Genomic DNA, 12,305 nt, shown 5'->3' on the forward strand with positions numbered 1-12,305 from the left:
ATGTTACCCATTGTTCAAGGAAGAATGGTAAAACAGGGTTGCACATGACCTCAAAACAACAGTGTCCACCTATAAAATCAGTCCATTTTTCTCTTACAAAATAAATGACAATAGCTCAGTGACAACTGTTGACCTAAATTTTTGGGAGTTCTTATGATTTAAATTTAGAATATGGGTATTGTTCAATAATTTAAGTGATCTAAAGTCTGACTGATGAGTTATAATACCTTAGCTAGCTAAAGCAATCATGGTATTTAAGAGTAGCTCTTTATATCCTATTTGTACACGTAACAGGAAGCAATAATCATCCAAATATACATGAATTACATGTATTCTGACACTGAAAGCATAATAGATTTGTGTCTTGAATTATGAACAAAATTAAAAACTTTTATATTCATGAGATATTGCATGGGACTTTGTAGACAATGAATTTTGTAAGTTATTATAATTTTTGAATTGTCAAGCATTTAATTTAGGAAAACATTACATTAAAATTAAGCACAAAACAAGTAATTATTTCTGTCATATTTATGTCTATTAAATTGTTAGTTTGATGATACAGAGATGATAATCCTCTGAAAGAACTAACAACCTAACTCTTTAAAGTATTTCTTTCTATCTTGCTTAAAACAAACAGCTTTCAATGAAGCAATTAGAATCTTATTACACAAGCTTGATCTTGATACCTACATTTGGAAAGGACTCATTATCAACAAAGACTAATGGAGTGAAAAGTGGATTTCACAGAGATTCTAAGTAGCTCTCTATAATTTTATCAGCTAACAGTTTTTTAAAAAGTGCTTCCCAGGGGTAGCAGTGAGGGGAAACAAAAAACATTACCGATGTGTATTTTTCAACATACATGATTAATAATGTTTAAAGTACCTCTTACCTATTAACATCCCAGATTTTACTGGTGGCATCCAATGAAGAAGAAGCCACAAAGTCACCACAGGAATGCCATGTGCAGGACCATACTGCATGTCTGTGTCCTTCAAAGGTCAAAATGCAATTGCCGTTAGACAGGTCCCATAATTTAACTGTAGTGTCACCACTGGATGTAGCCAACTTGTTGCCACTATTTGCAAAAACATAAAAAAGTAATTTGTTACAAAGTCAATTTACAATGTATTTTTATAAGTGGTTTTATTCTGTGAGTGATTTGTGTGTATTTGTTAATTTTACTTATAATGGCATATCTAAATGCCTAAATCTTATTACCTTAAGTCTACACAATTAGATGCTTACTTGTATTGTTTAGTAATTCAAGTTGATGAAACTGCCATTGCACATTTTCTAGTTTAATTCTTCTATATCCTCTAGATTAACTTATTAAACCTGTATTTTTTTTAGCATGTTAGATTCAGAATTACATATTCTGCTCTGTGGATGATGCAGGGTCAGAATGATGAAACTGTAGACATAGGCTAAGACAATTTCAAAAACAATACAAAATAGTAGGTTGGTGTTGCTTATGTTTGTGTTAATTAAATGCTTCAGGAGCACAGTTTGGACAATGAAGGAAGAAGTGAATCAGGAATGAGGGGTGTTTGACTTAGGTCTTCAGAGATGAAATCTTTGAAGTGCTCGGTAGTTGAGGATGGGTCACTAGGTTTTCCATTCAGATCATTAGTAGATGTTTAAAAAAAAAAAGCTGTGCCTTTCAAGTGGTGGACACACAAGCTAATTTAAGAAATGAGTGGGTATCAATAACATAAGTGGAAATATGTATTTTTTTGTAAAACATCATATGCAAGAATATTTCTGTTCCATTATCTTCTCCACACTGTCCAGCATTGCATTATCTTTCTATGTATTCTCTTAGGAACATCTCTCTCACTAAACATAATTAAATGTTTATTTTCTCTCCTTCCTTGTGTTTTTGATGAACCGTGTTTCCTCTCTGTTTCTACAGTATCAAGCATTATGACTGACCAACTGAAGTGCTAAGTAAATGTTTCCAGAAAAAAATATTCGACTGAATGAATGAATGAAGTTACACTATGAGTGAAGAAGTAAAGATGCCAGTTCTTCCTAAGAGAGAGATGAAATGGAAGGATCAAGAGAAGTGTTTCGCTGCTTGCATTTTTTTTTAGAGAGGGTGCTTATTTTTGTGCCGAGAGAATTAAATGTTTATGTGCAGAAGAGAAACAGCCACTGGAGAGAGAGCTTAATAAAGGTGTATGAGGAAAAGGTGAATTACAGAATGAAGAAGTTCTCAGGAAGGTTATAAAAAAATATCTATTTTAATTTTCAAATTAGCAGAGTTAAAAAAAATTGCTGTATTACTGGTAGTTCTTTACTAATAGATAGGAATTAAAAACCATCCTTTGCTTTGCAGCTTTTTTTATTTGTACATATATTTCCCATTCAAAATTTTACATTTTAATATTAAAGACCAAAAATATATTTTATAAAAATATTAAAAAATATAGAAATAAAAAGTAATTTAACCATGCCTCTTTCTCAAATCTTTCTGGTGAGCTCTCAAGCTAATATGGACATAAATCTTGCCCTAGAATAGAAATTGCTGTGGTATATTTCCGCATATGGCTGAAAAAATCCTTTCAAATAAGTTTTATATACTTTTCTCCTGCTTTAAACTATGTGTGGAACAAAAATCACAATAAACATAATTACAAGTGGAATATAGTCAACAATAGATATAGTCTCATAATATACTGAGATTATTGTTTATGTGTATGAACTCAACCAAATCTAAGATATATAGAATATAAAGTTCTAAAATGTTTTTTTCAAAAAGCATGATTTGAAATATGGAAAATCGTATGCTTTGATCCATAAGAAAACAAAGGCAGAGAGAGGGAATAAAAGGTAAACTAAAATACAAAACTGCTTTAAGTCATGTAAAAGTCAGGGTTTCCCTCCTTTCCACACAAATAGGAGATGCCAAATGCTGAGAAAGAGCAAAAGCTAATCCAGGTTATTAGCATATAGAATTAATCATTCTAATTAAGGCTCCCAGTATTGCACAGATAAAAGTCAACCAAATGTGACATTACAAAACAAAAAAAAAAAGTTACCAAACAATGAGAAATAAAAAGCCATGACTGAGGGTGAAGAGATAAAACTAATAAATACATACGCCTTAAAGGACCCTAGTTGTTTTAATTACAAGGTACAGAACATAACTATGCATGAAATGTGTAAAGCAAAAACGGGGGAAATAAACATTATCAAGTGACAAAATATTATACAAATTACCAGATCTAAAAAAAGCATTTTCAATAAAAATAAAATTATTGAAATTAACAAACTAGTAGGTGGATTAATAGCATGTTAGAAATAGCAAAAGACATAATGAGTGAATTGGAATATAAATCTGAAAAAAAATTACCCCTGCCAGAGTACAGATAGACCAGGAAATAACAGTGTCTGAGTTGGCTTGGGCTGATATAAGAAAATACCATAGACTGGGAGTCTTAAACAATAGAAATTCATTTTTTACAGTTCTGGCTGGAGAGCCAAAGATCAAGGTATCAGATAATTTAGTCTACAGTTCATACATAGCAAAGGCCTTCTCCATGGCTTGCAGATAACTGTGCTCTTTCTGTGTCTTCACGTGGCTGAGAGAGAGGAAGCTCTGGTGTCTCGTCCTCCTTCTATAGGGACATTAACTTCAATAAGGGGCTCCATCCAGATGACCTCCCCTTAATGTAATTACCTCACAAAGCTCCCACCCCCTTATACCATTACATCGGCGGTTATGGCTTCAGCAATTGAATTTAGGCAGGACAGAGACACTCAGTTGATAACAGTATAGAAGTTAAGAAACAAGAATGATGAAATAAAAAATATTTTTTCCTAATTAAAATCTTAGAATGGTATAAAAGGATAGATATAACACTCAAAGGATTAAAGGTTGAGAATTTACAAAAACTAGAAAATTTAAGAATAGAATTATATGTTCAGGAAGAAAAATGTATACCAACCAGGATAAATAGTTTAAACAAAAAGAAATGTTCACTTTAGTCAACTTCAGAGCACGACAAGCAACAATAATATTTAGAAGAGTAAGGAGAAGAGGATAAAACAGGAAAGGTATTTTATAGTGCGTCATATATGATAGAATCCTACTTGGTATATTTTATATATCTGATCCTCACAATCATCCTGTATAGGATGACCACTATTATTATCTTCAAAACACCTGAACAACATCACAGAACTAGTAAGTGGCAGATCTAGAATTCCTTCAAGGACCTAAGAGAAAATAATATTACTCTAATTCCATCAAAACTTCTCTCAAAACAAAGGCAAATAAAAATATTTTCAGCTAAACCAAGTAGCCTCTCTTGCAGAAACAATTAATACTGAGAATATATATTTCAGGGAAAAAAAAAAGATCCTAGGAGGAAGATCTGAAATGAAGGAATCATGAGCAGAGAATTTGGTCAACATGTCAGTATATCCAAATATCTGTGTCCACAAATAGTCCCTGAAAAAATAAAAATAAAACAACAACATCGACAATAATGGTTCTGTGTTGTTCAGAAAAGGTAACACACTGATACTCCTTAGACTTTTTAAAGTTATGTCTGGACAGTAAAATGTCAAGAGTAACTATTATAATAACAGAAATAGAGCATATACCTTCTGAACTTGTATAAGAAAAAAAGAATGGGCAAGGAAAGCTAACAATTATAAACATCTATCCAAATTATAAACATATGTGCAAAATAAAACAAGAAAAGAAGGGGGAAAAGCACTAGAATGACTAGTACAAACAGAAAAACCAACCAAAAATACAGTAGAAATGAATTTGAACATAATAATACCAATAAAAAGACAAAAGACTTTTTTGGTTTGACTATAAAGAAAACAGTTCAGCTATATGTTGTTTACATGAAGCACACTAAACTTTTAAAGATATACAAAGATTGAACATAAGAGAAGATTTTTTTAAAAGATGCCTAGGTAAAGGAAATGGAAATAAAGATTAAGAAGACATATTAATATCAGACAAAATAGACCATAGGGCAAAAGTGTGTTATTAGAAATAAAGAGAATTCCTATATAATGATAAAATGTTTCATTCCTAAAAATGTTTCAAAACTAAATTTCATAAAAATGCTAAATGTATCTTAGCTGGTAAAAAGTAACAATTAGAACCATAAAATCATAAATGACCAATCTATTCACAGAATGAAAGATTTACACACCTCTCTCAATTTAATTTTCCAATTCAAAATATAAATAAAGATATAGAATATTTAAGAAATTAAAATTACAAATTTTAAAGGCCACATATAAAATCTTTCACCATATAACTAGAGACTACACATTTAACTGAAACATATATGGAACATTTATAAAAACAGATAATATAATAAGCCACAAAACAAGTCTTAACAAATTTAACATAATTGTTATAAAGATTATATTTTCTCAGCATGATTCAATTGGTATGAATAAATAACAAAATTCTATATTTTTAAAACCTATGTTAATTTTAAAACACAGGTTAAATAACCTATATATTAAAAAAGAAATATTACTGGATTATTTTCAAATAACTAGAACTGAATAAAGACGCAACATATCAAAACAATGAAGCAAAATCAAAATAATATTTTGAAGGTAAATTTATTTTTTAAACTCTTTATAATGAAAAAGGCAGTCTCCAAATTTTCTCTTTTTTTTTTTGCTAAACATAAGACTTTAAAAACATATACTATAAAATAATAAAATAGGAGATCAATAAAGACCAAGGGTAACTCTATGAAGAAACTTATAAAATAAATAAATCTTTATAAGGCTGGAAAAACAAGAAAAATAAAAAGGCCCTTTAAAATGAGCATCTATTAAGCCAGATACTAAAGAGGTTTTAAAAAAGTATAATGTCATTCTTTTTAAATTTTTTGTTTGAGAATTATATTTATTTTCATACAAATGTTATTTATATTAACATGAGTTTTTGCAGATTATGAACAATCTACAAATAAATCATGTCAATTTTGTTTGGGTTGAGCAATTTATAATTTACAAACAGTAAGCAATAAGTATCAATTGTATTTATAAATATTTTATATATCCTGTAATTACTTTATTTCATATTTTGCATGTTTTCAGTGCAAATCATTGACATTGTCAGACTTTAGCACATAACTGCAGAAGTATTAGAGTTTGTTACTGTTAAAAATGATTTCAGTTTTGAGAGGTAAATACGTTACAGGTTTCGGATTGACTCTAATTACTTGTTTTTAAAGAGATGTGCTCAACATGTTTCATGGGAACTGGGTGGAGCAGAAAGACTCCAAGCTTCTTGTGTCCCAAAATAGGAAGTGGGAAGTATAAAAGCAAGAAGACTTGATTGCCTGGCTATTATGCTTTGTTAGACAGCCCATGTGACCTTGGACAGACCATTTAACGTTTATATTTAACATCTCTGAAACCCGTTGTCTTTATTTGAAAATAGGGATAAATTCTGCTCAGTATAACTGAAAGTGTTGTATTGGAGATCAAATATGAGAATTTGTACAACAGTGCATTTTAGTTCTAGGTACTATTCAAAGTTAAATTTATTTTTAAAAAAAGATTATATTGTGATCTCTAGTTTAGTTTTTATATGGAGTCGATTATATCCACATTTCTATAAATAGCGAACAGACTCATTACTCACATTAGATTGTAGTCTCATCTACCTGTGCCTATGTACTCAACAGTACTATTTGAATTTATGAAAGGACTGTCAGTCACAATGTTCTCACTGAATTATACACCAGTAGCCTCCTAACTGCTTCTGTCCTAGTCCTTCTACGGTCTCTTTGTCAGTACAGAAGCTTAAAGAGTCTTGTTCATGCTGCTCCTCTGCTCAGAACCCTCCCATAGTTTCTCATTTCCCAGAGGAAAAACTAAAATCCTAACGATGAAATGAGGTTCTTCATGGTCTTCCTACAACTTATCTCATTACTACTCTGATTTTTCCTCCTCCTCCTCCTCCCCCACCCCTTCTCTACTCTAGCTACACAAAGCCTTTGTACTTGCGGTTCTTTCTTCCAAGAACGTTTACCACAACAGCAATGAATGACTTGTTCACTCCCTTTCTTCAGGACGTTCTAGAAAGACACAACAGGGAGGACTTCCTAAAATCCGATCATGCAGCCTCACTGGTGACACAATAGGCTCCCATCCTGTGCATTTTTTTTTTTTAGCATTTATCATTATTAACTTACTATATACATTACTGGTTTCTCTTGTTTATTATCTGTTCTCAAGCTCTCACAGGTGTGTGGGCCTCTGCTTTACCCAGTTCTTTAAGGGGGGGAAAGTAGGGGAAGGGACATCAAGGAACATGTATAAAGGACCCGTGGTCAAAGCCAAAGCGGGTAGGATTGAGGGTGGGAGGTGGGGGTGGGTAGGCTGGGGGAGAGTGGTACGGGGAAAATGGAGACAGCTGTACTTCAACCATAAAAAATACTCTTTGGTATATAGATAATGAATTCTTTTCAGTTAGATTCTATACCCTGCCTTGATCCAATTCTTACAGAAACATATTATTCATGAACAGCCTCAATCCCACCATTTTACAAAGTTTAAAATTACCATCTCTGTGTGTATAGAAATGTGAGGGCCCAGCTTTTTCCCCTTTTCTCACAAAGTGCCTCTTTTTCCTTCAGAATGGGACCCAGGTCTCTTTGTCACGGCACCAGATGCAAGACGTCTCCATTTCCAAACCCTTTGCTCCAGGCCACATGGCCCATTGGACAATGAAGCCACTGTTTATTGGGAATGGGATTTTTGCTCATGTACCATAGATCTCTATATTTCAGCTTGGTCTTACACATCACCACATTGGTTTACATACTGAGGACATTTTTATAGTCCAACTTCTTCCCTAGTGCTTTGGGTCTTTTCAAATCAGTTCCATGCTATAATTAGATTATTGTGATTTTTAAGTCCAATTAATTATTCAATTCCTCCTGAGTATCCACTATTTACCAGGGATACACAAGATCTGAAGGATATAAAGTATGCATATTCCTCAAATTCTTTACATTTTTCTTTGGATTGCATCCTGAGATTTAGAAGTTTGTATATTCCACAATCACTTTTCCACTTCCTCTTCACCGTCATGGAATTGCTCTTACTGAGTTACCTGTGGTGGTGTTCCACTTTCCTGTAATAAGGAAAGTTATCCTTTACTTTAATTACCTCTCAAAAATGTATCTTCTTATATGTACAAGTTATCTAAATTCCTTTGGAAAATAAATGATATAAAACAGTTTAAAACCCCTAAAAGGTACCATATTCTGGGGATATAGACTTTGCCCTCCATGGTCCCACAGTCTAATTAATTACACAAATATGTAACCAATTAATACTAATATTTTTTCTAAGTGTTTTAATAGATGACATACAGGATATAGTGATAGGACAGAGAAGGGTGTAATCAATGTTCTAGGCTTGGAAGGTGGTTATGCAGGCTTTAAAAGGGTAGAACTATCTGGTCAAAATCTATACATACAAGCAGATTGTTTACAATGTGAAAATAGGAAAGGAAAAAGATGAATACTCAACATGTGAAAGTTGTGGCATATTCAGAAATTTTTAAGCATTTTACATTCAAAGAGAGAAAAATAATGGAAAATTAGGTTATACTGATAAAATCAGTCAACTACTAAAGACCTTTCCTGTTATAGAACTAAAGAGTTTTCATCTATAGCCTATGAGGAGAGATTAAGGAGTTTTAAAAGGAGTTGGAAAAGTAATCATCTATTAATTTTAGGTTGATAACTCTGGGAACATGACAAGGACCAGATTGTTAGAGAAAGAACAGAAAATATGTTAGGGAATTGAAAGTGATTTCTATTATAGACTTGTGCTTAAATATTGAACCTAATTATTTAGAGATCTATGCTTTGTATGATCACAGTCATTCCCAGATTTTGGTAGATGATTCTCAAGTCACAGTCTCAGTCTAACATATTTGTCTTTTTCACTTAGCTAAAGAATTGTTCCAAGTCTAAATTGCAAAGTGGGGGGAAATGTCATTCTTTGGGAAGAAATCCAACCCCCCAACTGTGATGCTTGCTATTTCTCTACCTTCTTCCAGCCTCTGATGTGACTTGGTAAAAATCTTGAATTTTAGATTTTTTTCAATGTACTCTATTCTGACTTTCAGGAGTACGTGGTAACCAAAATACACAGGTGTGATGCAGAGTTCAAGTCCTATAAGGATTGATTTGACAAAGTATTCAAGGTCAATAGAGGCAGGATACATATTTCATCACCTGTAGCCAATGACTAAATGTATAATGGAATACTTTTTTTCTAGCAGCTTCTTCTTTGACACTGAGAGCTGTTGCACAAACTTCAATAAGACAAGAAGCGTCATTAGGAAGGCTGCTTCTCGCAGACTTGTGGAATTTCTAAGTGAACTTGGGGCAGTATTTTCCCAATAATTATTCTTTCCATTCAGTCTGGAAAGTGTAATTAGAAAATTTTTCCTCTTGTGTGTTTGGCAAGGAACATTCAATCTTAAGCTCATTTTCTTTCATAACCCACATCTGCTAAAATAACATTGTCTGAAAGCCTTACAATGAACATAGCAGGATATTTCCATGGTTCCTAACAAGCAGTGTTTCTGATCCTGGTATAAAATAAGAAGTTTTTATAATTGGCAGCATTATAATGACAATTGGGATACATTTGAACTGAGCTTGGTAAACGTAAATTCATGTATCACAGAATTTTACAACCTCTAGGATAGAAGAGCCCTACAATTCATCTAATTTAATCATACATCCCTTACTTTAATGATTTCTACTGATACTCAATTATTGCATTGCCCATTCCTTTATTTAAAACTTTTAGCAACAGAAAACTAAGTTCACTCAGTTTGGAGTAGCTCTGTTAGAAAGTTTTCTTTTTATTGAGTTGATTTTCTTGTATATAAAACTTTCCCTTGTTAAAGTTAGTTATAATCCTTGGCATCATTCAGAGTTCAAATTATCCCTCCTGTTCAGTAGCCTTTGGAGCAGAGCATGGCCTAGTAATGATAATCTGTTCATCTCCTTATCACCCAAATATTCTCCTCCCTGCTACTTCCACTTTAGAAGTTCACAGAGATCTAAGAATCTGTACTTCCACTTTACCTTGACTCGTAACTGGTCTATTTCTATTGAACAGGGCATATATTTCCATTGTTATATTCCAATTCTGTATCTTATTGTTTTCAAATCTCAGTAATAAATATAAGATCACATGTACTTCTAATATAAAAATGAGATTCACTTTGCTTAATATCCATTCTCTGAGGCATTACTCTATCTTATTCCTTCAGTAATTACTTCTTGTGTTTCATTTTCAAATTGTTATTTTCCTTTCTAAAGCAGACCTATTTTTTCCAATGACCAGCTTCACAGTCAGGTTGAAGTTCTTTTGATAAGCTCAGTTTGTTTCAGGACAAACAAAGCTGTTTCTAATATCCTGAGCTACATAGTATTTCTACCCAAGAACCCAAATGAGCATTTTAGTTTATGAAGCCACTTTTCCAAAATCCAAACTCTATTAGTTTAAATAATGTTTAAAACCAGCTGTTTACCTTTCCTCTTCCTCCATCCCTGCCAAGTATAGATCAGAGGAAGGAGTGATGGTAACAACGCATGTATCCCCCGCCCCCCGCCCCCAGTCTTCTAATTTCCTGTCAAAGATTTCATAATAACTAACATGTTTGCTGGCCCTTCTGAGAGCATCATCTGTTTTAACACAAAATCAGTGGAGTGGAGAGGGTAATAGTAGATATAATCTCAGCAGATTCTCATCACATTTCTAATAAACTCTAGAAAAACAACACAGATTCCACTTAACTTGCCAAGTCTTCATGATTAGATATCCTTTACCAGGCTCTACCATTCATCAAGGAATTAATAGAAGCCAAGGTAAGTATTCGTTTATTTTCTAACAATGTGAATTCTACATCTCAAGCTTTGCAAGTATAACTAAATTGGATCCTTTATGTGTGCTAAATGTAGTACTCAATACTTCTTAATTGCTCTGGAAATAAGGTAAACTAGAATATTAGCAGAAGGTAGAACTCAGGTTCTAGTAACATCGTGGCCATTTAACAGCTTTGTGGCTTATAGAACAGTCTTTTTGGAATTTAATGTAGTCATGAAAAAGGAAGAAACAATAGCTTTCTACTGTGGCTCCTTAGTGTGTATCCAACTAAGGATGTTTGCCAAAACATAATCTACAAAGCAGCTGTGGACAATAGAACTGAAATTTTTGTATACTTGCAATAATAGTTTTTAAAAGGGTTGTTACTTGCATGAAGCATGCTGCTTTAAGTAAGTAAATAAATGTATCTTTTAAAAAAAACCAGTCTTTTCAAGGAATGCTGCTGGATCAAGTGGATATCCATATACCAAAAATGGATCTAGACACAGATCTTACACTCTTCCCAAATAATAACTCAAAATGGACCACAGACCTAAATTAAAATGCAAAACAATAAAACTTCTAGAAGATGGCATATAGAAGAAAACCTAGATAGCCTTGGGTAGGATGATGCCTTTGTAGAAATAACACCAGAAAGATCCATGAAAAAAATAATAGATAACCTATATGTCATTAAAGCTAAACACTTCTGCCCTGCAAAAGATAATGTTGAGAAGCGACACAGAGTGGGAAAAACATTGGCAAAAAACACATCTGATAAAGGACTGTAATCTGAAATATACAAAGAGCTCTTAAAACTCAACAAGAAAATGGCTTTATAAAGATGTCAAATAAGCATATGAAAAAATGTTCCATATCATATATTATGAAGTAAATGCAGATTAAAACAACAATAAGATACCACTAGCAATCTAATCAAAATGATCAAATCCCAGAACGCTGACAATTACAAATCCTGGCAAGGATGTGTGTGGATCCGGGACTCCCATATGCTGATGACAGAAGTGAAAAATGGGACAGCCCCTCTGGAGTGCCCTTCAGCGGATTCTTACAAAACTAGACACACTGTTACCATACAACCCAGCAATTGCGCTCCTTGGTGTTTACTCAAGGGAGGTGAAAAGTTATGTCCACATAAGAACCTGTGCGTGAATGTTTATAGCAGCTTTATTCATATTTGCCAAAATGTAGAAACAACCAAGATGGCCTTCAGCAGTTAATGGAGAAATCAGCTTTGGAACATCCAGACAGTGAAATATTATTCAATGTTAGAATAAATAACCTATACTGAAAAGACTTGGAGGAATCTTAAATTCATGTTGCTAAGTGAAAGGAGCTGGTCTGAAAAGCTATACACGGTATTATTATAACTACATGAC

At 33.0% G+C, this 12,305-nt stretch overlaps 1 protein-coding gene across 1 annotated transcript in view; it reads right to left on the reverse strand.

The window, feature by feature from the left end:
* Nucleotides 1–12,305, reverse strand: part of SPAG16 (sperm associated antigen 16) — a 758,894-nt gene that overhangs the window by 362,956 nt on the left and 383,633 nt on the right. The window contains exon 12 of the mRNA XM_054585688.1: nt 896–1,081. Within this exon, the coding sequence (XP_054441663.1) occupies nt 896–1,081 (186 nt within the window). The remainder of the gene's footprint in view (nt 1–895; nt 1,082–12,305) is intronic.

This window comes from Pteronotus mesoamericanus, unplaced genomic scaffold (assembly GCF_021234165.1).
Source record: "Pteronotus mesoamericanus isolate MK-2021 breed Mesoamerican mustached bat unplaced genomic scaffold, CSHL_Meso_final contig_90, whole genome shotgun sequence".
In the NCBI taxonomy this organism is placed as follows: domain Eukaryota; kingdom Metazoa; phylum Chordata; class Mammalia; order Chiroptera; family Mormoopidae; genus Pteronotus; species Pteronotus mesoamericanus.